This window comes from Euleptes europaea, chromosome 4, assembly GCF_029931775.1.
Source record: "Euleptes europaea isolate rEulEur1 chromosome 4, rEulEur1.hap1, whole genome shotgun sequence".
Taxonomy (NCBI): Eukaryota; Metazoa; Chordata; class Lepidosauria; order Squamata; family Sphaerodactylidae; genus Euleptes; species Euleptes europaea.
The window spans coordinates 85,551,603-85,579,478 of record NC_079315.1 but is presented as its reverse complement, the minus strand read 5'-3'; the positions used below and the strand labels follow the sequence as shown (position 1 = coordinate 85,579,478).

Genomic DNA, 27,876 nt, shown 5'->3' with positions numbered 1-27,876 from the left:
AATGCAGAATATCACCTTCTTCTCCCTCAAGTGCAAGCAGCCAGGAGACCAAGCTGTTGGACATATATGCCCCAAGCATTCCTATTCAATGTTTCTTACACCGTAGCACAAACATAATATTAGAAAACTATCTCATCTGGAAACAAGCAAAACATGTTCCTGAAAGCTGTGTGAAGTTGGCATTAGGAGTCTACGGCTCCAGTCCAGATCGATTAGTCATAACTGTCCAATTGAAAGCAATGGCACTGAAATGATTTTTGACTAACTTGCTCCACAATTTTCAGTGGGATTCAATCTTGACTAATTTTTACTGGATTAGTGCCTGACGGTATAATCCTAACAATCTTCTAAACCTATTGACTTCAATGGTCTTAGAATGGTGTAACACTGCTCATGATCGCATGTTAATCTCGTAAGCAAGTCTATCTGCTATGCAGCATACATTGCTCCTTTAATTTCCCATCTGACAATTAACTCCATTAAAAAGAGATATTTTCCATCAGAGATTACAGCTCCATTGCTCCTTTTATTTTTCATCAGAGTAAAGGCAAAATCTCCTCTAGAGAACTCTGGAAAAGGGTAGCAGACAATTTGAGAAATTGTCCTAGAGTCTCCATAGTGTTCAGTCTGGGAGTGAAAGGGAAGAATGTTGGTGTAACTGGCCACATCTTTCTTCATCCAGGGCTCATTCATGAGCATGAACCTTTGAATACACCACAATCTTGCTCCTCAAGAGCTTCCCCATTCAGTGGTGGGACAGCTCCATAGCAAAAAGAAAGCATCCATCTCCATTAAAATAAATGGAAATATCCATACAAGAGCCTTCAGACACACATAAATTGGAATGAAAACAGGAAACTGACTGGTGGGTAGAGATATTTTCCCTTTCCTAATTGAACGTGATCTTCTAAATCACCAGAATGGATAAGTGTCAAAATTCATGGAAATGTCTAACTCTTACTTTTGTAACTAAGAAAGAAGTATTAAATATTTTAACGATCCATTTATAAAGACAATAATATTTTAAAAGCTAACATGAAACCAAGCTGCTAAATTTAATACATTTGTTTTCTGTCCAGCAGTTCATTAATACATAACTGCCCTGAGTAGATGCTAAATGCGGCTTAGCAAAATGGCCTTTTGAATTTCTTTTAAAAAATAAAAGCCTCCATAAATCTACTCAAAGGTAATGCAAACTATCTCAGCCATATTTATGTTGCATTAAGGAGAAAGTAGGGTCCACTCTTTAATTATTCAGACACACGTTTCTACTGCATACACAATAAAACCAGGAATGATGTTTTCAGAAGATTTGACTGTGCATGCTGGAATGTTATGGAATTATTTAGCAAGTTGTTTTGCTAAAACAACAAACATGATTTAAATATTTTTCATAAACACTGTGGATTTAAATTTTCTCTTAAAAATAACTCCATTCAAAACCACATGGAATGCCTGTTAAGAATAAGATGAATGTATTTCAGACCTCAGATCACAGTTAGTATCCTCTGGTCTATTTCAACATGATACAAATATGTAAATTTTGTCCTTAAAAGTTTTTTTCCGCTTTGAGTAGCCTTATATTCCTTAATGTAGTCATAGAAAATCACCAAGTTTTGCATGCCCCATTCACCAAAAATATGCTCTGTTGTCGGAATGATGTAGCTTAAACAATTACACTTTAAATACTTCCTTACTTAGAGCTTCCTTTAAATTATATTAATTTAAAATATCTATTGAATGAAAGCTTTAAAAAAACAACAAAAAACAAATTAATGATCAGTTTTATGAAAATGACTTTTTACAGTAAGTAAAAAAGATTTATCACAGTTTTGGTAACTTGCATGAGTTCATACTGAAAGAAAATCCTTCACATGTTCTTGATGGATTGGAAATTGCTGTGCTGTTGGTTATGTTCACTGGTATGACCGGAAACAGTAGACACCATAGAGCTTGTGCTTTTTATCTGGAAAGCCCACAAAGCGGACTGCTGCTTCAGTAGGACTACAGCGCTTCCTTGGCTTGGAGATGGGGTACCGGACGCTGCCATCAGCCAGCCAGCCGGCATCACAGCGGTCATATCCGAGAAGCTTCCAGGCTGCAAATATTTGGCCTACTTTAGCAATCTGTGCACCGTCTTTGAGGCAGGCCTGCACAGCTTCATCATAGGTCAGTTTGGTTGGGTGTATTAGGTAATAAAAACGGCCTTATGAGAGCAAAACAAAAGAAGAAGAAATACATACGCATCAGATGAATGGAAAGAGGAACAAAATAAAAATGTATTTTCTCGATTCAATAAAGGAATATAAATGTACAATTCTCAAATTAAAATTCCAGCTCTTTTAAAATGCGGCTCATTTTACAATGAACTTTTCTCATGTTACATTGATGTTGCTAAGTTTTGGAATTTTTAAATTTCATTTATGGTATACCCCATATTTCTTCCTAATGGGGACTCAAAGTGGCTTCCAGTGTTCTCCTTTCCTCCATTTTATCCTTACAACAACCTTGCAAGGTCGGTTAGGCTAGAAATGTGTGACTGGCCTAAGGGCACCTGGCAAGCTTCCGGGGCCGAGTGGGGGATTTAAACCTGTGACCGCCAGATTTCTTTCATTTATACCAACTGCATAAATGGAGTAGGAGTTACTTGCATAAATGTAATCAGCCTGCTATGGAACAACTAAGCTGGATATAGATCAGGTAAACATTTGCAGTGTTTTAACCCTGGCTTTCAGTGATGTTTGTTTTGGAGATGCAAACTCAGGCTTGAAGCATCCTTGCCAAAGCAAAGTAAGTGTTTAGTCTTTTCATGTTTTAAATCAAATAAATGTTGTGCACAAGCAGAGATTGGGAGCATCTCTTCACTTGTGGGACACAGGCCAAACATCTGTTCAGCACCATGCATTAAGTCGCATGCAAGAGGCCCTGTGTGTGAGTCATGAAAGAGAGTCAAACTTGTTGCTAAACAATGAAATCTGTTAGGTTTCTTTTTTTTCCTTTCTGTCTTTGCTGTTATATAATGCAGCGGTTTCCAGGCATTTAATGATTTGTCGGGTTGTGGCTCATTTATGGCTGCTTCCTATTTTCAGAAAAAAAAATAGGGCACGCAAAGGTCAATTTTTCTATGTAACCAAGGAGCAATCTATCTGAAAGAAGGTTTCATCTGTTATCTTTTCCCCTCCTGCCTCCAATACAGAAGGATTGCATTAAGATGCCCTCTTGCAACAGCCTCGCACATCATTTAAAAGCCACAGTAAGGTAGTGGTAGAATGTTGGAACAGAATCGGGGGGACCCGGGTTCAAATCTCCACTAACATGAGATCAGGCTCAGTGACCTAGAGCTAGTCACTCTCTCTTAGCCTATCCTACTCCACATGGTGTTTGCTGTGAGGATAAAATGGGAAAGAGGAGAATGATGTAATCTACTTATTTTTCCCTGCAAGGGGGAAAAATTTGGTTTAAGTGTCTAAATAAAAGTATCTGTTTATTTTGCAGAATTTCTATGCTGCTTTGTAACTTAAAAACTTTCAAAGCAGCTCACAACACATAAATATAGCATAATAAGAACATATTAACAAACATTAAGTCATGACAGTCATAAATCACAAAGGTAAGAAAAATCAGGGGGAAAGTTTCAATCTTATTAGCAGTTATCAAAGGTCTGGAGAAAAGAACAGTTTCACCTGTCCTTACAAGAAGGTACCTGAGCGTGACAAGGACCACCATGGGAGAGTGAACTCCACAGTACTGGGGAGACCATTACAAAAGCCCTGCTTCTGAGAGAAGCCAGTCTTCCATCTGCCATAAAGGGTAGCCCGGACAGAGCTTCAATGGAAGATCATAACGGGCTTTTCTGTGGGGATGTTGCAGCTATAGCACTTTCTGTACAGGTCATTTTCCTTGATGTTCTGTCTAGGCATTTCCAGGCATGGGTGAAAACTTAAAAAAAAACTTTCAATGAGCCGTTAATAGAATTGGGGATTTAAAAAAAAAAAACCACTAGTGTCTTTTGTCTTTTATTCTACACCTTTCTTGTCTGTTTTATCAGATCTTCTAAGAGCTGCCTGTCCCCCATGAATCAACCAGACCAACCCAAACATCACACAAAAACAAATCCTATTTTATCTGCCTGCCTCTATGAGCCTCCAGAGTAATCTAGAACCTTGGACTTTTGTCCTACCCTCACAGAGGCTCTGATTTTCATAGGGTGTACATGACATTTTAATGCATATCTTTGTTAAAGACATACAGCCTTGTTGTCTATAAAGGTAATATATTCATGGGGGAAATGGGTGTTTCTGGGCATTTAGTAGTCAATCCTAGTTTAATAGCTGCTGTGTCGAAAGAGAAACTCAAGCAATCTGTCCAGCTCTACCGTCGCTAAGTCAAGTCATGTTTTTATTACAACCATGGCCATTTCTGGCCATACCACAACAGAGCTGTCTGCCAGCCAATGATTAAATGTAGAAAAAGTAATTACAAGCCTCAACATGCCAGGACATACCACTTTCAGATCTGAATGCCCCCTCCTGTCTGGATTTATTGAGTGGTAGCAGGAATGCATTCTGCACCTGCTTAGGGGTCCCTTTAATTCATTATGTCTTCACCAGTTCCAAAGTTGGGTCCTGGCAATAGTTACAGATGCCAGAGAGTTGAGACCTAACAACAGATTAATCCCTGATGTTAGTAGCAGCCCCTTTGCATTATGTCAGTTCTTTTCTTCCCTCCTCATCTAGATATGGTTTGAAAACACCTTCAAACATTCATTTTTAAGATCCTTTTTGCTATGTGTAATACTCCCAAACTATACAAACAGGGGAATGTGCAAAGTGTGATGACATGCCTTCTTTTAACAATGCATGCTTAGTTACAGAAGAAGTAAAAAGTGGCCTCTTCCTCCTACCCTCCCAACTTGCGTTTCTTTTGTCCTCTAGCTAAAAAAAAGGGGTAAGATCCTAGGACTCTGTTCTGCTAGGAGTATTGCTTTCCTTTGGCACAAGGGAACTTCCCCTATCAAACTAGGCTTCTATGTATGATGGAAAGAAAGACTCATTGTACTGGAGGAAAGCACCACCGCAAGGAGAACTAGTGGAGAGGGTCCCAGGGCTTTGTGGTGGAGAATACAGAAAATCCCACATTCAATCATAGGGCTGTCAGCCTCCAGGTGGGGGCTGGAGATCTCCTGGTATTACAACTGATCATTAGACTACAGACATTACTTATCTATTTATATTTATGTATTTAAAACATTTGTTCCACTTCTCTTGGAGAAAAGGGCTGCTTTGGAAGGTGGACTGCATGGAATTATACCCTGTTGAGATCCCTCCCCTCACTAAACCTCACTCTCCCAGGATCTACCTTCAAATCTGGAGTTGGCAACCCTATTCAATCCCTAGCATCTCCAGTTAAAAGGATCAGGTATTGGATGATGTGAGAGACCGCTGCCTAAGAACTTGGAACACTGCTACCAGTCCAATATTAATCTTGATGGACCAATGGTCTGTCTCAGTATAAGGCAGCTTCATGTGTACAGAGGATCTCTGGGATCCAAGACATGACCTCCAAATGACAAGAATATTAAGGTATACAGCTGCCCCAGTTAGTTGATACTGCTCTTTCCATCCATTTCTTCAGGTAATACTTGCAGCATAAGAGAGTGAGGCAAGCTCTTATAAGAGTAGATTTCATCTACTAGGGCCAGTTCTTATCAAGAAAGTACATTTCTCTTAAGCAACTGAAATGAAAATGAGGCAACATTTATTTGCTTTTTGGTTTTGCAATTACTGATAGCTCATTTCAAAGCATGAGTGTTTTCCTTAAATGAATGTGCTTTCAAACGCTTGTTGCTTTTTTATAGTGAAAAGCATTACCTGAAGAATAACTCTTTGCACTAATAAATGCACTAATTTGCCTATTTTGGGTGCCTCCACTTTCAGCAATTCTATCAGTAGTTACAGAGACAGGGTCTTTTCTGGGTGGTGCACCGGTGTTTACTTGGTGCTCTTTTGCTTTTCAGTGCCAAATGGGCAGCCAATTCCTTAGCCTTCAGTGGCTGGGGATAGTGTGGCTGAGGTGCTGCTGCGGCGCCTCCAAAACCGTTCCCCAGCCACCGAAAGGCTTTAAAAAGCCTTTCAAATTTTTTATTTTTAAATGGGACATTTTGCCCCATAGAGAACAGCGAGGCTGTGCCAGAAAAAAGCTGGTGCAGCAACGCTGTTCTCCCCATTGGCATACTGGGGCAAAAGGGGACAGGAAGCTGCCTATTGGCAGCTCTGCTCCTCCTGGCACACCGTGGGAATGCCCCCCCTGGACACTGGCGCAGGGCTTTGCACCAGGTGGGATGCCGGTGGAAGGCATCCCTGGGTGGTGCTGCAACACCGGGAGAATGGCATCTGGGTCCCCCCCCCCGCCGGCATCTGTGCCACCCTGGATGGCGTAAGTGGCACGGGTGCTGGCACAGGGGGTATGAACGCTGGCACAGCTCCTTCATGGCCTCCTAAGGACTTTCGTCCTGGAGGCTCAGGAGTGGGCTGCAAGTGTGTTCTTTCCATGAAGTTTTGGTGAGATGTTCAGAACGTCTCTTCTTGCCTATTTTCATCTACTACACAATTTTACTGCTGCTTAACCATTTTTCTTATTTTATGTTTTGTGTTAACGTGCTTTTATGTTTTTATTGTTAAATGTGTGTTTTCCAAAAGGGCCATCTTGAAATCAGTACAGGCAAAAGACAGGGTAGAAATATATTTATTTTTAAAAAGTGCTATGCTGAAATTTACTTTCTCTCAAAAACCAAAAGATCCTTTTTAGAAAGGGAGTAAAAGTTCCTTACCATTAAAATGAGATGTAAAACAAAAGACATCGAATCTGTTTTGATCTTTGTTGGAGAAGCCATAATTCCGGATTCCCGGCACTGTGTTCTTTCCTCCACAAGGTTCCCTGGGATTTGTGATGGGATACTGCACTGACCCATCACTGAGCCAGCCTGCATTGCACCAGTCAAGGCCTGACCTCCATGCATCATACAGCTGGTCAAATGAAGCTATGACTGCATCTTGGTCCAGGCAGGCTTTCTGAGCCTCATAGAAGTTTAGGTTATAGCGACCCAGCCGTGGAAAGTAAGGAAATACAATACCTAGAGAAAGAGAAAAAAGGTGAGGGTGCCTATTAATTATTTAAGTATGTTAAGACAAGTGTGTGTGCGGGGGAGGGGGATTGGGAAAATGGATTATTTACTGGAAGGGGGAAAATAAAGATGTCAGCAAATTGGCTGTTTAGTCTGCGAGCTTCGCCTGACTGTCTCCTCCGACAGCAGTCTTTTCTCCCAGTAAGAATCACACCCTTTCCTCTGGAATCCTACCAGTTCCCAGCTGCATGCTGTTCCCAACTGTGGGCTTCCTCCAATTTGAAATTTTATTGTTATTGCTTGGTTTTGCACAATACAACACCTTCCTCGGCATATAAACCTACGAGCCTAAAACCAACAATGAACAAACAAACACACAATTAAGAGAGAAATTGGTTGATTTAGCATAGAAACTTCATAACTGGGTTAAGAAATTTTCTTTGGCAAAGTCTTTTTTTAAACTGAAACCTTATTTAAGTCTGTTGTGCTTTCTGGTTACATCTCCACAACAAAAGATATATCAACAGTTCTTTTAATAGATAAATGTAACCTCCATTATTGGAAGTGGAAGACATGCTGATAGGGCTGTGCCTGGCAACCTGTGGGAGTCTGTGGTGGGTTGGGGACATGGGAGGGCACCATTGGTGGCATCGGAGTGCCTCCTTGATGTTACTACCGGATTTATCTGCCACCTTTGATACAGTGGACCATGCCCTCTTGTTGAAGAGATTGGAAGCAGAACTAGGTATCAGGGGATGTATTTTGGACTGGTTCTTAGAATCATAGAGTTGAAAGGAGCCATACAGGCCATTTGGTCCAACCTGCTGCTCAATGCAAGATCAGCTTAAAGCATCCCTGAGAAGTATTCATCCAACCGCTGCTTGAAGACTGCAAGTGAGGGGGAGCTCACCACTTCCCTACACAGCCAATTCCACTGCTGAATTACTCTTACTGTCAATCTCCCCCCAATATTCAGACGCTACCTTTCTGCCCATAATTTAAAACCATTATTATGAGTCCTATCCTCTTCTGCCAACAGGAACAGCTCCCTTCCCTTCTCTAAGTGACAGCCTTTCAAATACAATCATGTCCCCTTCTCAACCTCCTCTTCTTTAGACTGAACATTCCCAAGTCCCCCAGCCTTTCTTTGTAGGGCTTGGGTCATCCTCATCATTCTCTTTTGTATCCGCTCTGTTTTGACCACACATTTTTGAAGTGTGGCCTCCAGAACTGCACACAGTACTCCAGGTGTGATCTGACCAATGCGGGACTATGACATCTTGCAATGTCAAAGTTATGCCTCTGTTGATACACCCCAAGGCTACATCAGCCTTTTTTCTTACTGCATCTGACAGCTCATAACTAGCTTACAGTCCACCTGTATTCCAAGATCTTTTTCACACACACTGCAAATTCAAATAATTCCTCACAGACTGGACTCAAAGGGTTGCTGTTGGACACCAGTTGTCATCGGTGTGGGACGTATCCTGTGGAGTCCAATCCACAGGGTGCAATCCTAACCACCATGCCATTTAACCTCTATGTAAACCCCTTAGGACAAATCATTCATATTTTTGGGTTTGGCTGTCATCAATATGCTGGTGACACCCAGCTCTGTATCTCCTTATCCAGAGCATGGATATTACTTTTATTCTGCAGTCACTCTATAAGCCGCCCATCAGTTACAGGGCTCAATTCAAGGTATTGGCTATCACATGTAAAAAGACTTCATGACCTTGGACTGCCATATCTGTAGGACCACCTCTCCTATCTCTGCCATTACATTTTTGTTCATCTAAGCAGGGCCTTCTGCAGGTGTCACCCTACAAATTGGCAAGATCAACAACTGTCCATTCTTGTGTACTCTCTGTTGTGGCCCCACCTAATGGAATGGTCTGCCCGATGAGGCCAGGAAGGCTCCCCCACTTCTGACATTCCACAAACTATGCAAAACTGAATTATTCAGAAGGATATTTTTACAGAGGCAACAGGGCTATACTATAATGGAATGGTTCAGAAGGAGAAACGGACTGCAGACTATGCTACTGTGTATAGTACATACTATCGATTGCTGCATGTATGGTCCTACTATGTAAGTTGTCGTTTAACAGGTCACTATAATACTCATGCTTAGTTTCAGATTTATGCAGTCCTGTTCCTACTACATAACTTACTGGATGTCCCATCTTGTTGACTGCATTGACTTACAATGTGCAAACTGTCTTGAGTCTCAGTGAGATAGGTGGACTATAAAGGAAATCAATCAATCAAACAATCAATCAATCAATAAATCGGGTATTTCACTCGGAGACTGGGACTGATCTTTTGCTTCTCATGTATCCCTCTGTTTGGATTTCATTTTCCCCTGTAAAGAAATCTGCTCCTATTGTGAAGGAAGGATATACCACATGCAGAGGCAAGAATATCTGGCTGAGTCTCCCATCTTTGGTTGACTCTCCCATCAATGACCTGGAATCTTTTATTGCCTTACTGTGGATACAAGGAAAGCTGTTAAGGGGAGGGAAACTGGACAATGCTGAAATCTCTGTCTCTTTTCCCCAGGTATTTTGTTTTGGTGCTAGAACAATAAGACCTGACCCCATGATATATTTGGCTGGATTCCACTTCCCCAGCATGAAATGACCTCTGAAATCCTGTTCCTGAGGGTCCTTTCCCCCCCAGATGACACTTCTGGCTGTTGCAGTGAGGAAGTGCTCTGAAGGAAGAATTCCTTGCACCCACTGGATCTACCCCATTATATAAAATCACACCTATGTATTAAACAACAAAATGGCTGAAAACATACGGATTGAAGGTAACTTGGTTGGGGACAATTTTCATCTGGAAAATGGCTTCGGGGGAGGGGGAAGAAAAAATACTTCCTTTTCTTTGGTTTTCCTCTTTAAATGACAGCCCCAGTCCCTGCATTGTAGAAAATTTAAAATTGTCTGGAAAAATGATCAGAGAACTAAAGACAGTTTTGCCTATGACATTGTTTTACTCCCCACTGAGATCACCTCAGAGTAATGCTTATACCCCATTAGAATGAGTACAGTTTTTAAAATGAACACTGGTTCATTTTTGTTTGCTAGCTTTAATTTTATATTACTGTGGCGATATTAAGTTACAATGTATTATTTTCATTGCACTTGAATTGTTTTGATTTTAATGTACTATGTATTTTATATTCTGGATTAAAAAAGAAAGTCATAAATACTACTACAACTACTACTACTATGACGACTACGACTACTACTACTGGGATGTAGAATGGTATAGTATAGCCAGATCTCTGAAGCTAGGTAGGGTCAGTACTTGGATGGGAGACCACCATGGAAGACTTTGCAGAGAAAGGCAATGGCAATCCACTTCTGCTTACTCACTTGCCTTGAAAACCCTATTGAGTCTCCATAAGTCAGCTGCAACTTGATGGCACTCTACACACACATACTCTGTTGCTGCTGCTATTACTACTACTATTATGACTATTAACTACTACTAAACAACAGCAAACTCTCTGACAACAAAACTGCATGTGCTTCTGATAAAATAAAATATGTTGCAGAAATTTAAACAAAGAATATTTCACCATCTCAGTTTTGACAAGACCAAGAACTGTAACCTGCACCACCTTCTACCCACTAGGGACAACTGGCTCCAAAACTAGCAAATAAATTTTAATGGTGCTACTGAAACCGAGAAAGAGTAGAAGGGACAGTTCAGAGACATAGCCAGTCTCTGCTGCATGATCCTGTCAGCAGCAACCTGAGTGAGTACCCTAAACCTGCCCTACAAATAAAAGGGAACATTACAACCTGATATATACAGCTGTTATACTGTGCTAGAGAACTATTAAATTCAGTACCTAAGCTAAGGTTAATGATTAAATTCAGACCTAAGCTAAGGTTAATGATCAGACATTCTCTATTGTTTTCGTAAGCTGAAATCCTGTGTAGTGAAGAGCTACTGAAGAGCAATATCAAACATCTGCTTTTCACTATGTAATGAAAACTGGTCTTCTCAGGCAAGAACTAGGCTCTTAAATATTCATATACCCCATCCAAATCCCTGCCAAGATCCAAAGACAGAGGAACATTGCTTTTCCACTTGGAAGATACAGCGAACACATAAAGTTGTTTTCCCATAGTCATGTATGCCCATCTTTATTTTATCTCAAGGCTAAGTTTACCAGCGCCATGTATTGACACTGCTTTGCTTTACCCCTGCATGCTAGTAACAGAAAACTAAGAGATAAAGATGGATTTGATATCACCTTCAAGATGTGAGGTGTCCATCATCTCCCAATAAAAATAACTTACATCTTCTGCATAGATACTTCTATATTCTGTGTATTTTGGGATCAAAATCCATATGCATTGACTAAAGAGATGACACTTTCAAGCTGAAATTTATTTTTGATCATGAAGTCTGGGATTATTACTGTGACACTTGTAAAGAGCACTAGAGCTGCTGAGTTAACGCAGTAGTCAATTAAAAGTTTTAAGAGTAACCACTCTGTATTTACAGAGAAACTTAAATTTCCTGTACCATATATCTCCATGGAAAAAGGAGGCCAGCTTTAGCCAGAGTAAAGAAATTGGCTTCCTTTGGTCCTAGTCTAAACATAAAAGTCAGACTTTTTGTAGCCAGAGTCAACATGGGATACAGTAGGACTCGCTGTATACTCTACCATAGGGTAACCGTCTTACCCTGGCATGGATAATTCTAACAAGAATTTTTCCAACTGATGTATTACTGTAAGTCTGGAAAAAAATTACTGCACTCATTCACAATTTATCACTCTATCTCCTATTATATATGATATCCTAGTTATAACTGGGAAGTGAGGCTAACAATGTGCTCTCTTCCCATTGTAACCATAACAGGTCTTGGTACGTGTGCAAAATCATCTCATCTCATCATGGGACCTTCTCAAATACATGGCTCACTGTTACAAAACTCTACAGATATTCATATATTATGTAATGCACAATACATCCATGTTGTAGTTGCAGTTGTTTGCATGAATGTCTGGATGCTTTCCATTCGTTTTGTAGCCTGGGATCAGTAAACTAAAAAATCCAGGATCTAGGTCATGCATATTGATGTACGTATTGATGGTCCTGGATGATATTCAATCAATGGCTACTAGCCATGATCAATAAGGGAAGCTCCATGATCAGAGGCAGTAAATCTTCGAACAGTACAGAAGGCAACATCGGGGGGAGGTTTTAGCCTCCATACCCTATTTGTATGCCCTTTAAGACATCTGATTGTCCACTGTCTGAAAAAGGATGTTGGACTAGATGGACCATTGGTCTGGTTCAGCAGGGAAGCTCTTATGATCTATGTTCTTAATTGCACTGAATAAACGTGTGTGGTTGTCCAAGTGGCTACTTGCAGATGTTTTAAGTACATACAATAAACACACATGGGGTGGGAAAGTAGGATCATGGCGCCAAGTTCTGTCCTTGACTTCAGAGCATCCTTTAGAAGTTATGCATAGAACATATAGCTGAAACTGAATTTAGATGTTGGTGTGGGAAGCCAGGGTTCTGGAAGTGATAGATACGCTTTTGCTGGAGGAGTAAAGTTAATATTATCTAATCAAGTTAAGAGATTGGTGGTGCCCCAGGCTACTGTTGTTGAACAAAATCTGGTATATTTTTCATCTGATTATAAATTATCTTTCTTTTAGACTCAGCTGTTAATCAAGCCAAATTGATACATGCTTCTGAAACCTCAAGGCTCGATAACTCTAATGTGATTTATGTGTGGGTGCCCTTGACGATATCAGTAAAACTCCAATTAGTACAAAATACAGTGGTTTGCTTGTTGGTGTAAGATGTTGAGTACATATTACTAGAACAACTTTGTTGACTTCCTGTCTGTTTCCGCGCTCACTTCAAAGTGATGGTTATTACCTATAAAGCCCCTCATGATCTGGGACCCTCATAACTGAAGAAGCAACCTTCCTTTTATCAAGCAGTTGAGGAACTCCCAAGTGAGGTTAATTTTGTGTCATTCTACCACCACATTCAGTTTGCTGTCATGAGATCTCATGTTTTCTGTTTTTGCCCCACTCCTCTGGAATACCCTACCAGAAGAAGTTTGTAGGGTGGTGGTGTCTACAAACTATGTAATCTTTTCCAAAAGCCTTTTGCTGATTGTTGAAAACACTTGATTTGGTGGTGATGAATGCAGTGCAGTTGCTCTAATTTTTGCTCTAATTTTGCTCTAATTGTTTTTTAGAAATTGTTTTCTAATTTTGCTCTAATTTTTGCTCTAATTTTGTTTATTTTAATGTTTTATCACCAATATATCTAAATCTCAACATGGCCTTATCAGTGGAAGCTTAAATCCAGAAACTGGAGCTATAACCACAGATCTTTCTATAAACCTGAAAAAAGCACCAGGTTTGCAAAAAAACCTAAACCTCGCCCCCCAAAACCCCCACAACAACAGCCCTGAATCTAAAATCTGTAAAAAAGAAAAGAAAAAAAGAGAGGTGGGTTAAAACCCACCAAAATAATAGGGGTGCAACCCTAGTGACAGCTGTATTGACTGGCTCTCTGTTGGATGGTTCTCTCTGCAGGGCATACAAGGTGGGGAATGATAAACAGGAGCCCTCAAAACCTCTGGTGCCTGGGGTCTCTGCCATCATTTACAATAAAAATAAAATAAATGCAACATTATATACAGGACAAGAATGAATGGTCCAGGCATTGCACGCCCCCTTCATTTATTTGCACTCACGTACACTATCAGGTATTTCTTTAGTTACATGACTGGTTACTGTAATATATTTTTGAGTTATACACACCTCTGAAACAACTGGTACAAGTTTGAGGACCTAACTGAAAGCTGTTCAGTTTAATGCAGCTGCTGAATTCCACACAAATAGAGAGAACAATTTCATTCATAGACAAATCATATATAATTCTATTGGTTTAGTGTTCATATGTATCTACAGAAATGAAAAAGTAAACATTCCATAACTGTGATCTTACAAATAACTTGCAGCTGCCTTTTGTTTTCTTGTGGTTTCTACTTTCTTAAAGGGAATTCATAATTCCAGGCTAAACATAACACTTCACCATCATTTCACCTCAATTCTAAGGGAAATAGTCTTGGAAACCTAATTCAAAGCTACCCTCATTCAGGAGGAAAAACAAAACAAAACAGAACTAAATTCATGTTAACTAGAAGAAGTAGTAAGGCAAAGAAAGTTGTGGCACCTGAGAAATTAATTCATTGTAGCCTTTATAATAATAGCCAATGGACTACTTCAGATGGATTTGATGAAATAATCTATTAAAATAATGATAATAAACTAGCTAACAAAGGAGCCAAGATTCAACTTTGGTTGAGCTGCAATAGCACAGACTCAAACAATTTAGAAAACCTGCAACAATGTTCCTTGAATTACTAAGTGATAAAATAAAATTGTAAGCTGTGAGGAATTACATGCCACATCAAAAGAATTCTCCCAATTTCCCATGTAGCATTATTATATTAGTTGCATTTTGTATGGCCAGAATTGCTTACCTTGTAACTCTAGAGAGACAACAGCTGTGTCATCTTCTAATCCTTCAATCACCTCACATTTGTATTTCCCATAATCCTCCAGCATTATATTATTGATTACAAGAGAGGCATCATTTTCTGTGCTTTTCTTCAGGAAGACTCTTCCCTGGTAATTTCCATAGCTCTTTTTGTGGTACCCCATTTCAACATAGACATCCACTTCTTTGAGGTAATCTGAGGTGAGTTTGGTCCACTTGACCCGAATTTTATGGGATCCTGAGTCAGATGATGCCTGGTCACGGTAAAATTTACATGGCAGTGTGACATTGCCACCCCGTTGTGAGAAGAGTTTAGTTTGTTCTGCTTCCACAAAAAGCCGAGGTCCATTTTCTGATCATCAGGGAAGGAAAGAAACACTGATTAGTATAAAATATTCCAGAAAGATAGTTATATTAATGTGCTGTGTACAGCAAAAGCGAACAAGGACTGTATCACACCTTAAGGACTAAGTTTTTATTTCTTGCCTTTTTTGTTTTTACTGATAAGTTAGCTCAGATAACCCAGTTAGTGCAGAATGCCACACTGAGAACTAGGTGGAACATGCACATTACTCCCATTCTACAGTCACTCCATTGGCTGCCTAGTGACCAAACTCAGTTCAAGGTATTGACTATCACATACAAAGCCCTCCATGGCCCTGTACTCTCATATTTGCAGGACCACCTCTCTCCCTAGGGTCTACCATGATAGCTTCACTCATATGAACAGGGCCTTCTGCAGGTGCCACCCTGCAAGTGGGCAAGATCAGCAACTACCCATAAACATGCATTTTCTGAAGTGGTTCCATATGGTGAAACTCCTCTTGTTTTTATATATATATATATTTAAAAAAATTATTCTCACACACACCAACCCTCACTATCTCTGTTGATACTTATAACTTGTTAGGACTCCATGGCCTACCATTGTTAGGATCCTTTATTTTCTATAAAAGGGCAGAAATATATAGCATTTGAGAGGCTTTTTGAAGTACAACTTTAAAATGGTTTTATTTGTCTCTTTTGGGAGGATTTTAAAGCTAGGTTAGCAAAGCTTCATAGCAGGAATGTGATTTGTAACAGAATAACAGAATTGAGGAACTTGAGATGGTTTTAGTTTAAAGTGATATACTGTAATTCCAAATGTATCAAGGTTGTTCACATACAAGTGTTTAAACTTTTATTTTCTATTGAGAGTGATTTCTTATGGCAGCCACTGGTTTGTTTCTTAAACTTGAACTTCTTTTACACAATGGTTCTTTAGTTGAAGGAGTAAGGAACATTAACACACTTTCCCAGTTTCTCCTTTAAACTGGCCTGGGATCACTCCTTTCACCAGAGCTATTTTCTGTTAAACTCTTAGGGGTCACTATATCAATCTTAGAGCTATTGCCCTAGATAACCGGTTATGGATCCTTCCTGATCGAAATCCCAAATGTGTTCCTTGAGAATCCTCCACCAAACAGCTTGCAACTCACACTGCAAGCCTCTTTATTGGGAACGTTTTCCACTGGTGTGCTCATCCCCGTAAAATTTTGGTGCTAAGATACCCCACACCAACCTCTTGCAAAGTCTCCAGCTAATTTCCCCCAATAAGATGTTATGCCTCTGCTTGGTGTAACATAATCTGTGCACATACAATATTAAAGAATATGAATAAATAAAAAAAGAAATAAAAGATAAGAAATAAACAAGAAGAACTTGCTACTGAGTCATAACCAACTGAAGGTGACCCCACTCATGGGGTGTTCCAGATGAGGGATTAGCAGAGGTGGTCTACCAGTGCCTTTCTCTGCATAGCAACCCCAGTCTTTCTTGGTGATCCTCCATCTACCAACCATACCAACCCTGCTTAGTTAGCTTGGATGAGCCCAGGCTAATCTGGGCTATTTAAGCTGCTGTAATGAAAAACTGACCAGGCCTAAACCAAATAAAATTTCTGTGTTCCTTTCTAGAGCATGTAACATCATTGGTACATGCACTAGACCGTAACTACTGCACATTTACTTGCAAGGCTAAATGAACTGTGATACTTATTCACAATGACAGGGAATTTCTCATTACTGCTTAAATTAGTCCCATCTGAATAGAGAGAAGGATTAAGAAATATTTCTTTTCTCTGTGCAAATGAGATTTCTTAAAATTAATGACAGTCTACAAGTTCATATAAACTAGCTGTTACAAAACAGTTTTTCTTTCTTAAAAGGTCTGTATTCGCAGTTTATCAGTATTCTGAAACTTTGTGATACACTGGGGTCCAGGATACAGGGCCCTACATTTAGAAGTATGCAAAAAACAAACAAACAAACCCTTTTTTCTTATTGGGTATACAGGACCCACAAAATATTGGTATTCCCAATATTTCTGATTTGGTTTTTTTTTTCTGGGTCCATTATTCCCTCTGGAGAAACTTTCTGGGTGGGGGGTGGTTTTTAAAGGTACAGGCAGCAAAACTGTTGTGATACTGCTGGAGCCTGTCCCTTAAATAACCCCCCAAATTTCAAGTAGATTGGACCAAGGGGTCCAATTCTATGGGCCCCTGAGCAGGTGCCCCCAGGTGTTCGCTATTATTTCCTATGGAGGGGGGAACCCTCCAAGCTGCTTCCGGGGCAAAAGCCATGCCTGCAAGCAGCAATCACTGGTCAAATGCCTCCCATGGAAGATCCAACAATAAGCCCAACCAGACACTGCATAAACCAGTAATCCCAGTAGAACCACAAGCCAATGTGCAAAGCCAATCAGAGCCACAATCAAACCAGAGAATCGCTGCAGTGGAAACTTCAGGGGGGGGGCACTTTTGCGAGCCCAACAGAAACGAATGCGATGTGCAGAAGCCTAGCAGAACTCAGTGCCACTGTGTCAGTGCAAGCTCAACAGCCTAATCACAGACAGTGCAACATATTCAAGCTACAGGGGGAGGGTGTTTGCAAGCCCAACACTAAAAAACCCATGAGCCTCACACAAAACAACTCCAGCGAAGGAAAAAAATAACACTTCTGAAACTGACAAACAGACTTGAAATTATTGTCGAAGGCTTTCACTGTCAGAGTTCATTGGTTCTTGTAGGTTATCCGGCCTGTGTGACCGTGGTCTTGGTATTTTCTTTCCTGACGTTTCGCCAGCAGCTACGGAAGGCATCTTCAGAGGAGTAAAACTGAAGGACAGTGTCTCTCAGTGTCAAGTGTGTTGGAAGAGTAATATATATAGTCAGAAGGGGGTTGGGTTTGAGCTGAATCATTGTCCTGCAAAAATATCAAAGGTAATGTCCTAATCATTGTCCTGTAAGTATCAAGATAATGTGCTAATGAGGGTGTGGTATGTTAATGTGGAACCATTGTATCCTGAAGTGATCTTAATGTGGAACCATTGTATCCTGAAGTGTTAACATGAAAAGTTTCTCCATCCTATTAAAGGAGTCACTGATAGCACCTTTGATACTTTTGCAGGACAATGACTCAGCTCAAACCCAACCTCCTTCTGACTATATATATTATATTATTATATATAGAAAATATAGAAAATACCAAGACCACGGTCACACAGCCCAGATAACCTACAAGAACAGACTTGAAATTGACAGAAGGAGTCTGGCAAACCCATAGAAACCCCCCCCCCCGACATAGAAACAAAGGAAAAACAGAAAAGACAGTCCCGGGAGCCTGCAAACGCTGGCTCCTGACCTCTCTGGTTAATCCTGAATATTTCCAGGATTTTTCAATACCATTTTTTCGGTATCCCAGAAAATCCCAAAATATATATCTGAAAAATACCAACACAATATTTTTTGGGTATATTTTTGGGTCAGTTTTAACCAAAGTCATATCCTTACCTACATTTTCAAATATAGCTCGCAATGATATTTGGAGCAATGTAATTTATGGAACTCTTGCATTGTTACAAACTTGCTTATGTTTGGAAAAGCATTGATTTTTTATCACTTCTATGGGTAAGAACTTTATTTCGTACAATGAGAAATACTGAAAATTTGACTATCATTATAATTTTGTATAAATCAGGGGAAAGGACTTCTATTTTCAGACAGCTTTATTGGATTACTAATTTAACTATGTAATTATATAGAATTATATGTATATGTTAATATTCTACATAAATCATTTTCCTGCAACCTCAATATTATTTATAATTAGATAATTTCATTTCTTTTATTGGGACTACAGTGGAGAAAACATTTTGTGATTTAATGTTGCTAAGAGCATACATTCTTCAGATGTCCTGAATATGTTCTATTTTCTCTTCAACAGTTTAACAGTTTACACTTGGCAGTTAAGTCTTGCTGAAAAACCACAACCAACTACCACATTTATTCAACAGGCAGAAAAACCCAAAGGTAAGCTCCACCCCTTAAAAATATTATAGACACACACACACAAATTATTATTGAACATAACTTTAACTTGTATGCAAATGTAAGGTGGCATCCTCTTTTTTGGGGGGGCGGGCGGATGGACTACCTGGAAAAGAAAACTAGTCCTGCATTTCAGTAAATACTGTATCCTTCCTTCTGTTCCAAACTTTTCAGTTATCAATATACCGTATTTTTCGCTCCATAGGACGCACCTTTCCATAAGACGCACCTAGTTTTTAGAGGAGGAAAACAAGAAAAAATCTTGTTTTCCTCCTCTAAAAACTTGTCTTATGGAGTGAATGCTGGATGGGAGCGTGCGCGTCGGGACGGCGTAGGCCGATGTTCCCCGTCCCGATGGCCAGCTGGGAGGCGGGCGGGGCAGCACAGAGCGAGCCGGCGCACGCGCCTAGCCGGCTCTGTGCGGCCCCGCCCACCTCCCAGCTGGCCGTCGGGGCGGGGAACGCCGGCTCGCGCCGTCCCGAGGTGCACACGCCCAGCCGGCATTCGCTTTTGAGGAGGAAAAAAGTGTGTCTTATGGAGCGAAAAATACGGTAATCATTTTTTGCCTTATAGCAGCTTTCACATCTGGTGACTTTTTGGCATGTCAACATTTTCAAGACAATCCGCTTGGTTTATTGTTGTTTTTAAAAGTCTCAAAAGTTGTATAGTTTCACTGAGTCATAATTATTTTGTAACACACCCTTCTCTTGGGAAATCCATGGAATACCCTGAGTTGAAAATGGCAAACAGCTTTCTTGTCTATTATCCTTCTCATACATTTTCTCTCACATATTTAAAAATGTTTGGTTTGGGTTGCACATACTGCTGTCTTTCATCATTACAGATAGTGAAGAATACAAAGCATAACCATAAAATATCCATACAATAGAAGAAAAATAGATCTTATTGCTGGAACCCAACATGTTTTTTGTTTTTTTTAAGAGAGAAAATCCACACGTGTGGATCTTCCATGAACTATCTATAAACTGACTCCATGTGATATTAATAATAAAGTTTCTTGTTTTAGAATCAATGGAGAAAATATAAATCTGGTAGACATTTAAATATTGCTGTGTATTAAAGTTCTGCACAGACAGAAATTAGAGTTATGCAGACCAGATTAGCAAGGAAACAATAGAGGCAGGGAAGAAAAGGGTCTTGATGGCAATGAAGGAAGAAAGCAGCAGGATGCTTCTCTGAAAACTGGACCACAAAGTATTCAGAATCAGTTTCTAAATGATAGGCACATTCCATAGTACTCAGTTTAATGTACTTGTGTGTATTAGACCCACTGTTAAAATTCAGCACATGATCTCACAGCTTTTGGAACAGAATGCACGGAAGGAGATTTATACACATATCTTACTCTTCTTGAAAATGAATCGAGTTAATGATACTTTAAGGTCATGTAATAGGCAGCTTCAGACTCACCTTTTACTAAGCCTTTACTACAATTGGTTCAAGGACTTTGAAAAGTTAAATTCTTTGGGGAATACTGCATTGCATCAAAATCATTTCAACATATAAAATGGACAGACATATTTTTTGCCATCAAATGACAGCTGACTTATAGAAACCCTGTGGGGTTTTCAAGACATCAGACGTTCAGAGGTGGTTTGCTATTGCTTGCCTCTGTGTCATGCCCCTGGTATTCCTTGGAGGTCTCCCATCTAAATACTTGCCAGGGTCGAGGCTGAGAGTGTGTGATTGGCCCAAGGTAACCCAGCAAGTTTCCACAGCAGAGTGGGGATTCAAACCTGGGTTTCCCTGAAGCTAGTCTAACACCTTAGCTACTACACCACATTGGCTCTCATTGACAGACAGATACAGTATATAAAATCTGTAATCACTGAAAAAAAATCAGATAAAACTTTTGGTGGCAAACATAATGTGAAAAGAACATTAATAGTATACACATGGAACACATATTTCTTTATATAAACACTATTTTATTCAACCGCAGAGTTTTTATTATAGACTTAATTTTATAGCTCAGATTTCTTTTCAGCAATTACACATTCCTGGGTCATCTAGCTCAGCTTCACTTCAGGAGAGGTTCAGTTTCAGAAGAAAAAGGTTCTGCTATCAGGCATTCCTAGAGCGTATGAACACGTGAAGCTGCCTTATACTGAATCACACCCTTGGTCCATCGAAGTCAGTATTGTCTACTCAGACCGGCAGTGGCTCTCCAAGGTCTCAGGCAAAGGTCTTTCACATCACCTACCTGCCTAGTCCCTTTAACTGGAGATGCCGGGGATTGAATCTGGGATCTTCTGCATGCCAAGCAGATGCTCTACCACTGAGCCACAGCCCCTCCTCTACAGCAAGGACTTGAACAAATTTAATGGACATTCCTTTTCCCCATGGAGTAGCTGAACTACATGAAAACCAACTGAAAAAAGGGGGGAGAAAAGAAACTCAACCTGAAAGTAGAACAAAACCAAAGGGATTGAGCTAAACACTATTAAAGTATTAGTAGCTGAACTATGCCCTGACCTGGATGGCACAGGCTAGCCTGATCTCTGAAAATCCTGCAACCTGATGGCACTTTACACACATACACAGCTGAATCGATCTTCAGCAAATCCTGAAATAATTCCACAACCTAGATTGATCAAGTTGTCTGTTGGATCTAGACTTTTTATGATTTTAATTGTTTTATTGCCTACTGGGCAGGCCTTTGTATGTTAACGTGAAACACTGTGATAAAAATATTTGTACATACATACACACACACACACACACACACACACACACACACACACACAGAGTTGGGTGGAACCAACCATTCTCCAAGTAGCCTGCCTACAGTCTAAGGAGCCTTCCTCCAACTTGTGCCTCTTTGTCCAATGGCAGGAAGACTGCAGGAGGACTTAGAACATGAGCCAAAAGGAAATGCGGTATATAAATATTTTAAATAAATACACTTTGCTCAGTGGAGTGGTAGGATAGCGGCAGGATCCACTCCAGGAAATTCAGTATCTGCAAAGTTTTTAGAACATTTACATCTTTCTTACATTATCTTACAAACTGTAAATATTACAGACAGTTGCTTTTCTGGGTTGCCCAAATTCTGCTTCTTTCTGATGATATTGTGAACAAATGATAGAAAGTAATAAGTTTAAAAAGTTACTTTACATAGGTCCATCCTTGAAGACAACTCAGAAACTCCAGCTAGCATAGACTGCTGCAGCTTAATTACTATCAGAGGCTAGACAGCATATGTGTATTATATCAATTCTGTATTGCTACCAATTAGTATCCAGGTATAGTTCAAGGTACTGGTTATCACCTATAAAGCTTTATGGCCTAAGACCTGCATATCTGCAGAACCACTTCTTTCAATAATGCTCTGCTCATTGGAGCACAGCCTTCTGAACATTCCACTCTGTAAATGGGTAAGATCAACAGCTGCCCAAAGCAAGTATTCCCTGCTACGTTCAACATTATGAAAACCTTCTTAAGCACCACTGTAGATAAGCAATTAACTAGGGTTTAAGGATTTGACCTGAGCTACAAGATCGTGTGTACCTCTCCCTGTTCTTCCTCACAAATTCTACCTCCTTAGATCCAGCATTACACGAAACTGCTGCCAACATAGGTTAAAATGAGGCCAGTAACATTCCTAAGCTAAACTGAGGTCTCATATTCAATCAGGCTCTTAAAGTTCATTTAGATTTTAGAAGCATTCCCAGGCTCATTCTGAATAATACTGAACCTAGGTGGAAAGGAGCCAGAGAGAATATGTGACCGACAAAGAAGAAGAGTTGGTTTTTATATGCCAACTTTTTCTACCACTTAAGGAAGAATCAAACTGGCTTACAATCACCTTCCCTTCCTCTCCCCACAACAGACACCCTGTGAGGTAGGTGGGGCTGAGAAAGCTCTAAGAGAGCTATAACTAGACCAAGGTTACCCAACTGGCTTCATGTGTAGGAGTGGCGAAACCAACCCGGTTCATCAGATTATCCTTCACCACTCATGTGGAGGAGTGGGGAATCAAACCTGGTTCTCCAGATTAGAGTCCACTGCTCTAAACTACCGCTCTTAACCACTACACCACGCTGGAGGGGCCGATCCTGCAGCTTGCTCCTGGCGTGAAACCCAATTCATTGCACTGGCTTTAATGAAGAGTTAAACAATGGAAATAAGTGAGGCAGAAGGCTGTGGTATGTCCTTCTAAGAATTTTTCATGGAAAGGCAAGATGAATACGTCATGGATGTTTCAGTTACAGGACAAGCAGTTTCATGACAAACTAAGCGTATGCATTAAACTAGGAAGCACACTCAATTATTTCACCAATGATGAGTAGAGAATGTGTGGTCCTCAACCAATAGATACACTAGGATGGAGTCAATTACCCTTTTGTAGAAACTGCCACAGTTCTGTTCTATGTGTACTTGGCCTTTTCTTTTTTGGGGTGTGTGTGTGGGGGAGAAAATAAAATCTTCATATTAGCTGCACAGGCAAAAAAGAGTGTGTGTGTGTGTGTACTATAATATATTTTGGGTGCTATGGAAGAAAAAGAAAAGAATGTATTGTATATTATTTTTCAAATTTTCTCCTCCCCCTTTCCCCCCCTTTCTTATTTGTAATATTTTTTAAAAATTCAAAAGATCTGGCTCCTTGACTTGGCTCACTTCATTTCTGTCATGAGAAAAAGAACTATGTGCCAAAATTCTATACCGCCATCCCCATTATTATTGTAAGGATTATGGCCAGATGGGCCCCCTGATAAGCAATCTCTCATTAGCTAAAGATATAGATGTCGGATGAAGCAGAGCTGAATTCAAATTGAACTGATCGTTATCAGTAAGTACAACATCATATGTAATAGGAAAGAAAGAAAATGCACCCTACTAATACTAAAGTATAGGGTTGCCAGCTCCAGGTTGGGAAATTTCTGGAGATTTGGGGGCAGGGCCTGAGAAGGGTGGAGTTTAAGAAGGGGCGGGAGCTCTGTGTTGATTTGCAAAAGTGTATCAAGCTCTCCTTTTTTAACATTAATTTATTTAAAAGGCAGATTCTGTGTTTGTGCTTTCCAAACACCTTACATAATTGACCTGGAGACCTTGTGCTCTGATCCCAAACATAAAAGATGTAGTTACCTGATGGTGACTGAAATCCACATGCTGTTGCTGCACAAGTCCCAAGTTTGAGTCCCATCATTCGAAATAGGTAATGTAATGCTGAGGCCTGGTTTAAATTAAGCCTGAAGGGCTTCCAGTGACATGACAAAAAGCCAGTGACTGACCAAAAGGTCCTTACAACAGTTTTGAGCTATACAAAGAGTTTAGGGTTTTTGATCACAGTGCCACAGGCCCAGAATGCCATGTGTATAATCCAAGCATGGCTTCAGAGACAGATCAGTTGTCTACATTTGACTGTAACTGCAGCTTTTACTGTTCTGTAAAACTAAATTGAAGAAGAGATAAGGTGAAAGCCCATGAAAAAAGACTGCATATAAATCCATGTGCATGTATTTGACACCAGATTTATGTAGAATTTCAGAATCATGTGTAGAATTTTGTCCCCAAGGGAAGACTGATGTGGTGCAGCGGTTAGAGTATTGGAGTAGGACCTGGGATGACTGGGTTTGAATCTGTCACAACCATGGAAGCCTGCCAGGTGACCTTAGGCCCATCACAATCCAGCCTAATTTACCATCTCTAGGTTGTTGTTGTGAGGATTAGGTAGAACAGGGGGAATGATGTGAAACACCACTTTGGGTCCCCAATCAGGGAGAAAAGTGAGACATACATCAAAAATGGTTCTATGAACAAAACACACAAGAAAAAAGCCCACAAAAAATTGCTCACAGAAAAAAACCCACAGTCATAAATGCACACATTTTTTCCGTGTGGACTTTTTCCCATGTGGGCTTTTATGTCTGTGGGTTTTTTTTTTGTGTGTGTGTGATCAATTTTCATGTGGGCATTTTTCATGTGCGTTTTTTTCTGGTTACTATCAAAAATAAGTAAGCAATAAAGTAGGACATACTACATCTACAGTCCAGATGACATTTTTACAGGTTGTAGGTGGTCCTGCTACTTACTGAGCTTCTCAAAGCCTGTAGGTACTAGCACGATCAATGAATTCATTAGCCCATAACTAATTCTTGGAGACATTGGCAAAGGCTTCAATTTTCATATGATAATAGGCTAATCATGTGCCCCTAAGGAATTTTACTGGTGGGGGATGGAGAAGACAGGAAAAGCTCAACTACAGTTCCTATCAGCAGCAGAAGAATGTACCACACATGCAAACAACTACTGCAAAGGCATTGGGAAAACTGCTCTCTGTTCATGTTTACCCACTCTAGACAAGTCTTTGGGGGCAATATGCATGGCATAGTTTTTATATGTATAGATATACCTACAAGATCCTATGTTTGATACAGAGTTTAGGTAAACTCAAACGTTTGCACAATGTTTAAGCTGTGACATAGTTTAATAAAATATGTCACTGACATTCTCTTTCTTTTTCTTTCCCAGATCACTGTTCATTACTTTAAAAAAAATCCTAGACAAATTGCTTACATACATGAGGCTTCCAAATGCTTAATGCAGCATTTAGTGATCTATCTGCGAAAACACTGGTTATTGCAGAACTGCAAAAACAGAGGAAAGTTACTTGTTTCCAATGGATATCTTTATTTATTTATTTATTTATTTATTACATTTCTACCCCGCTCTCCCCAACCCAAAGGTTGGGCTCAGAGCGGCTTATAAGTGATCCATCTGCAAATCAAAGTTGTAGATGGAGAAGGACAGTGTTTTGTCAATGGTGAAAAGTTGTAGGCAGTGAACTGCTTGCACCAGCAGAAGGCTATTACTGAGGGCATAACTACACTTTACACCAGGCATATGAGCCTGTGTACTACTGAAATAAACCTGTTTATTTATGGTTTTCATCACCACATGTGGCTCCTACTGGGTTTTCATCCTCCAGATGAGGTCTGGAGATCCCCTGGATTTAAAACTGATCTCCAGACTACTGAGCAGTTCCCCTGGAGAAAATGGCAGCTTCGGAGGGCAGACTTTTATGGCATCATATCCCTGCTGGGCACCCTTCCCTCCCCAGGCTCCACCCCAAAACCTCCAGGAATTTTCCAACCCAGTGTTAGCAACCCTATTCCTTCAAATGTATAATCTTCTCATAACAAGTGAATGCCAGGTGGCACCCTGAGTTCAAGCATTGCTCTCATTGAGGACTAGAAGACTAAGCAGTCTCTGAAGCCTCCATTATAAAAATAGGAGTATAAAAGAAAAAATGTGAAATTTAAGTCCCTAGTTTCTCGATCTGGAGATGGGGTGTCATTACAAATAGTCCTTACTTTGCTTCTTGGTCTGGAGATGAAACAGCAGTAGTCTGATTTTTATTGAAGTACCAATTAATTACGACTAAAGTTTGAACTGGGTGGGGCAAATACATACTAATTAGTTAACTCCCTAGACCCCTTGTAAAACACATTCTATTGTTTCTGGATAAAAGTTTTAAAAATCACAAATCATTATTCAGCATAGGTTAGGTAGCAGTCTAGCTATGAACTCCTCTCAAAATTTACCAAAATCCCTAGCCCCTTTATAAAACCTTATTTTACCTGGTCCTTCAAGTCATTTTTTAAAATCCAAGATTATTATGAGTAACATTTTCTGTGAGATACTTAAAAAGCAATCAAATAGGACATTTTGGAAGTTCCGTTGTATGCCAAAGATTTCGAAAGTCCCCCCTTTCCCCCGTCTCCACTAAAAGTTATGGCACAAAAGACCAATAGATAACCGAAGAGCTAATTCTTAGAAATAGATAAATTAACACCCTATTTTTGCACCTGCTTTTAACCACTCAGGCAGCTTTTCCTTTCTAGTACCACTGAAAGCGATCCTGTGCAGTTTCTTCTTTTGACCTTGAGACAGAGTCTGGTGCTTGGAAATGTTGAGTCTTGCTAGCAAACACTAAAAGCTTCTTGGTATCAAATGGCAGCATAGAATACTTCACAAAAATTGCAAACACCAATAAATAAATGTCCTGAACTTGCAAACTTTATATTTACCAGTAGGCCATGTTATTAGAATTAACACTATTCACTTGCCTGTCACTTTTGCATAAATAAATGTTTTGGCTTGCTCCATGCAGGATGACCCTCAGTTGCTCAAACTGGGCTGAAAAACAACTGCATTGCACTGCAGCCTCAAAGCCTCCTATGAGCCATAAGCTTTAGGATTCAAAAGGACACACAGGATTATGCAGAGGGACAATATACCATCTTTTATGCATAAAAGCTATGGGGAAAACACATCTCTTCACTGAGGTAAGCTTCTTTCTGTATTGCTTGAATTGTATGCTATTTTTTTCAATAATCAATTGCTGCCATACATCTATGACAGGGAGGTCTTTTTTGTATGATCAGCTCTCAATAGACTGCTTACTGCTTTCAGTAAGTGTGTGCTTCTATTTCAGCAAATGTTGTTTTAATCTTAGAAATCACTGCATAGTTTCATATTGTATAACTGCAGTTCAAAATTTCCAAACTATACTCATCCAACATAGCAATAAAATGGCTAAATAATTTTGTTTTTAAAAGGCAGCAAATTCTATAATAGCAGTACAGCATCACAACTCTGCTGCTTAATTTAGTTACTTACCATGGATGTGAATAATTCTGTCGTGCTCCAGAGTGAAGTTGGCAGCATGATGGTCAGCCCAGCAGAAAGAAATCAGCACCAGAAAAAGTAGACTCTTCATCGTTTATAGCCCAAGAATCTTCTTCACTGTCAGAGTACCACATATAAAGAAATGTGTGAAATTAGGAAACCTTAAC

At 39.9% G+C, this 27,876-nt stretch overlaps 1 protein-coding gene across 1 annotated transcript; it reads right to left on the bottom strand.

The window, feature by feature from the left end:
- Positions 1-1,588: 1,588 nt before the first annotated feature.
- HAPLN1 (hyaluronan and proteoglycan link protein 1) lies at positions 1,589-27,876 on the bottom strand. The gene is made up of 4 exons (XM_056848379.1): positions 27,701-27,876; positions 14,672-15,040; positions 6,830-7,132; positions 1,589-2,206 (listed from the first exon to the last, which is right to left on the bottom strand). Exons 1-4 carry the CDS (start codon positions 27,798-27,800, stop codon positions 1,917-1,919), a joined length of 1,062 nt encoding a protein of 353 aa, XP_056704357.1. The 5' UTR covers positions 27,801-27,876; the 3' UTR covers positions 1,589-1,916.

Coding starts and splice junctions, on each gene's coding strand:
- HAPLN1 (XM_056848379.1), bottom strand. CDS start 27,800: ATGAAGAGTCTACTTTTTCTGGTGCTGATTTCTTTCTGCTGGGCTGAC. Junction 15,041..27,700: donor CAGAATTATTCACATCCATG/GTAAGTAACTAA, acceptor CCTGATGATCAG/AAAATGGACCTCGGCTTTTT. Junction 7,133..14,671: donor TGTCTCTCTAGAGTTACAAG/GTAAGCAATTCT, acceptor CTCTTTCTCTAG/GTATTGTATTTCCTTACTTT.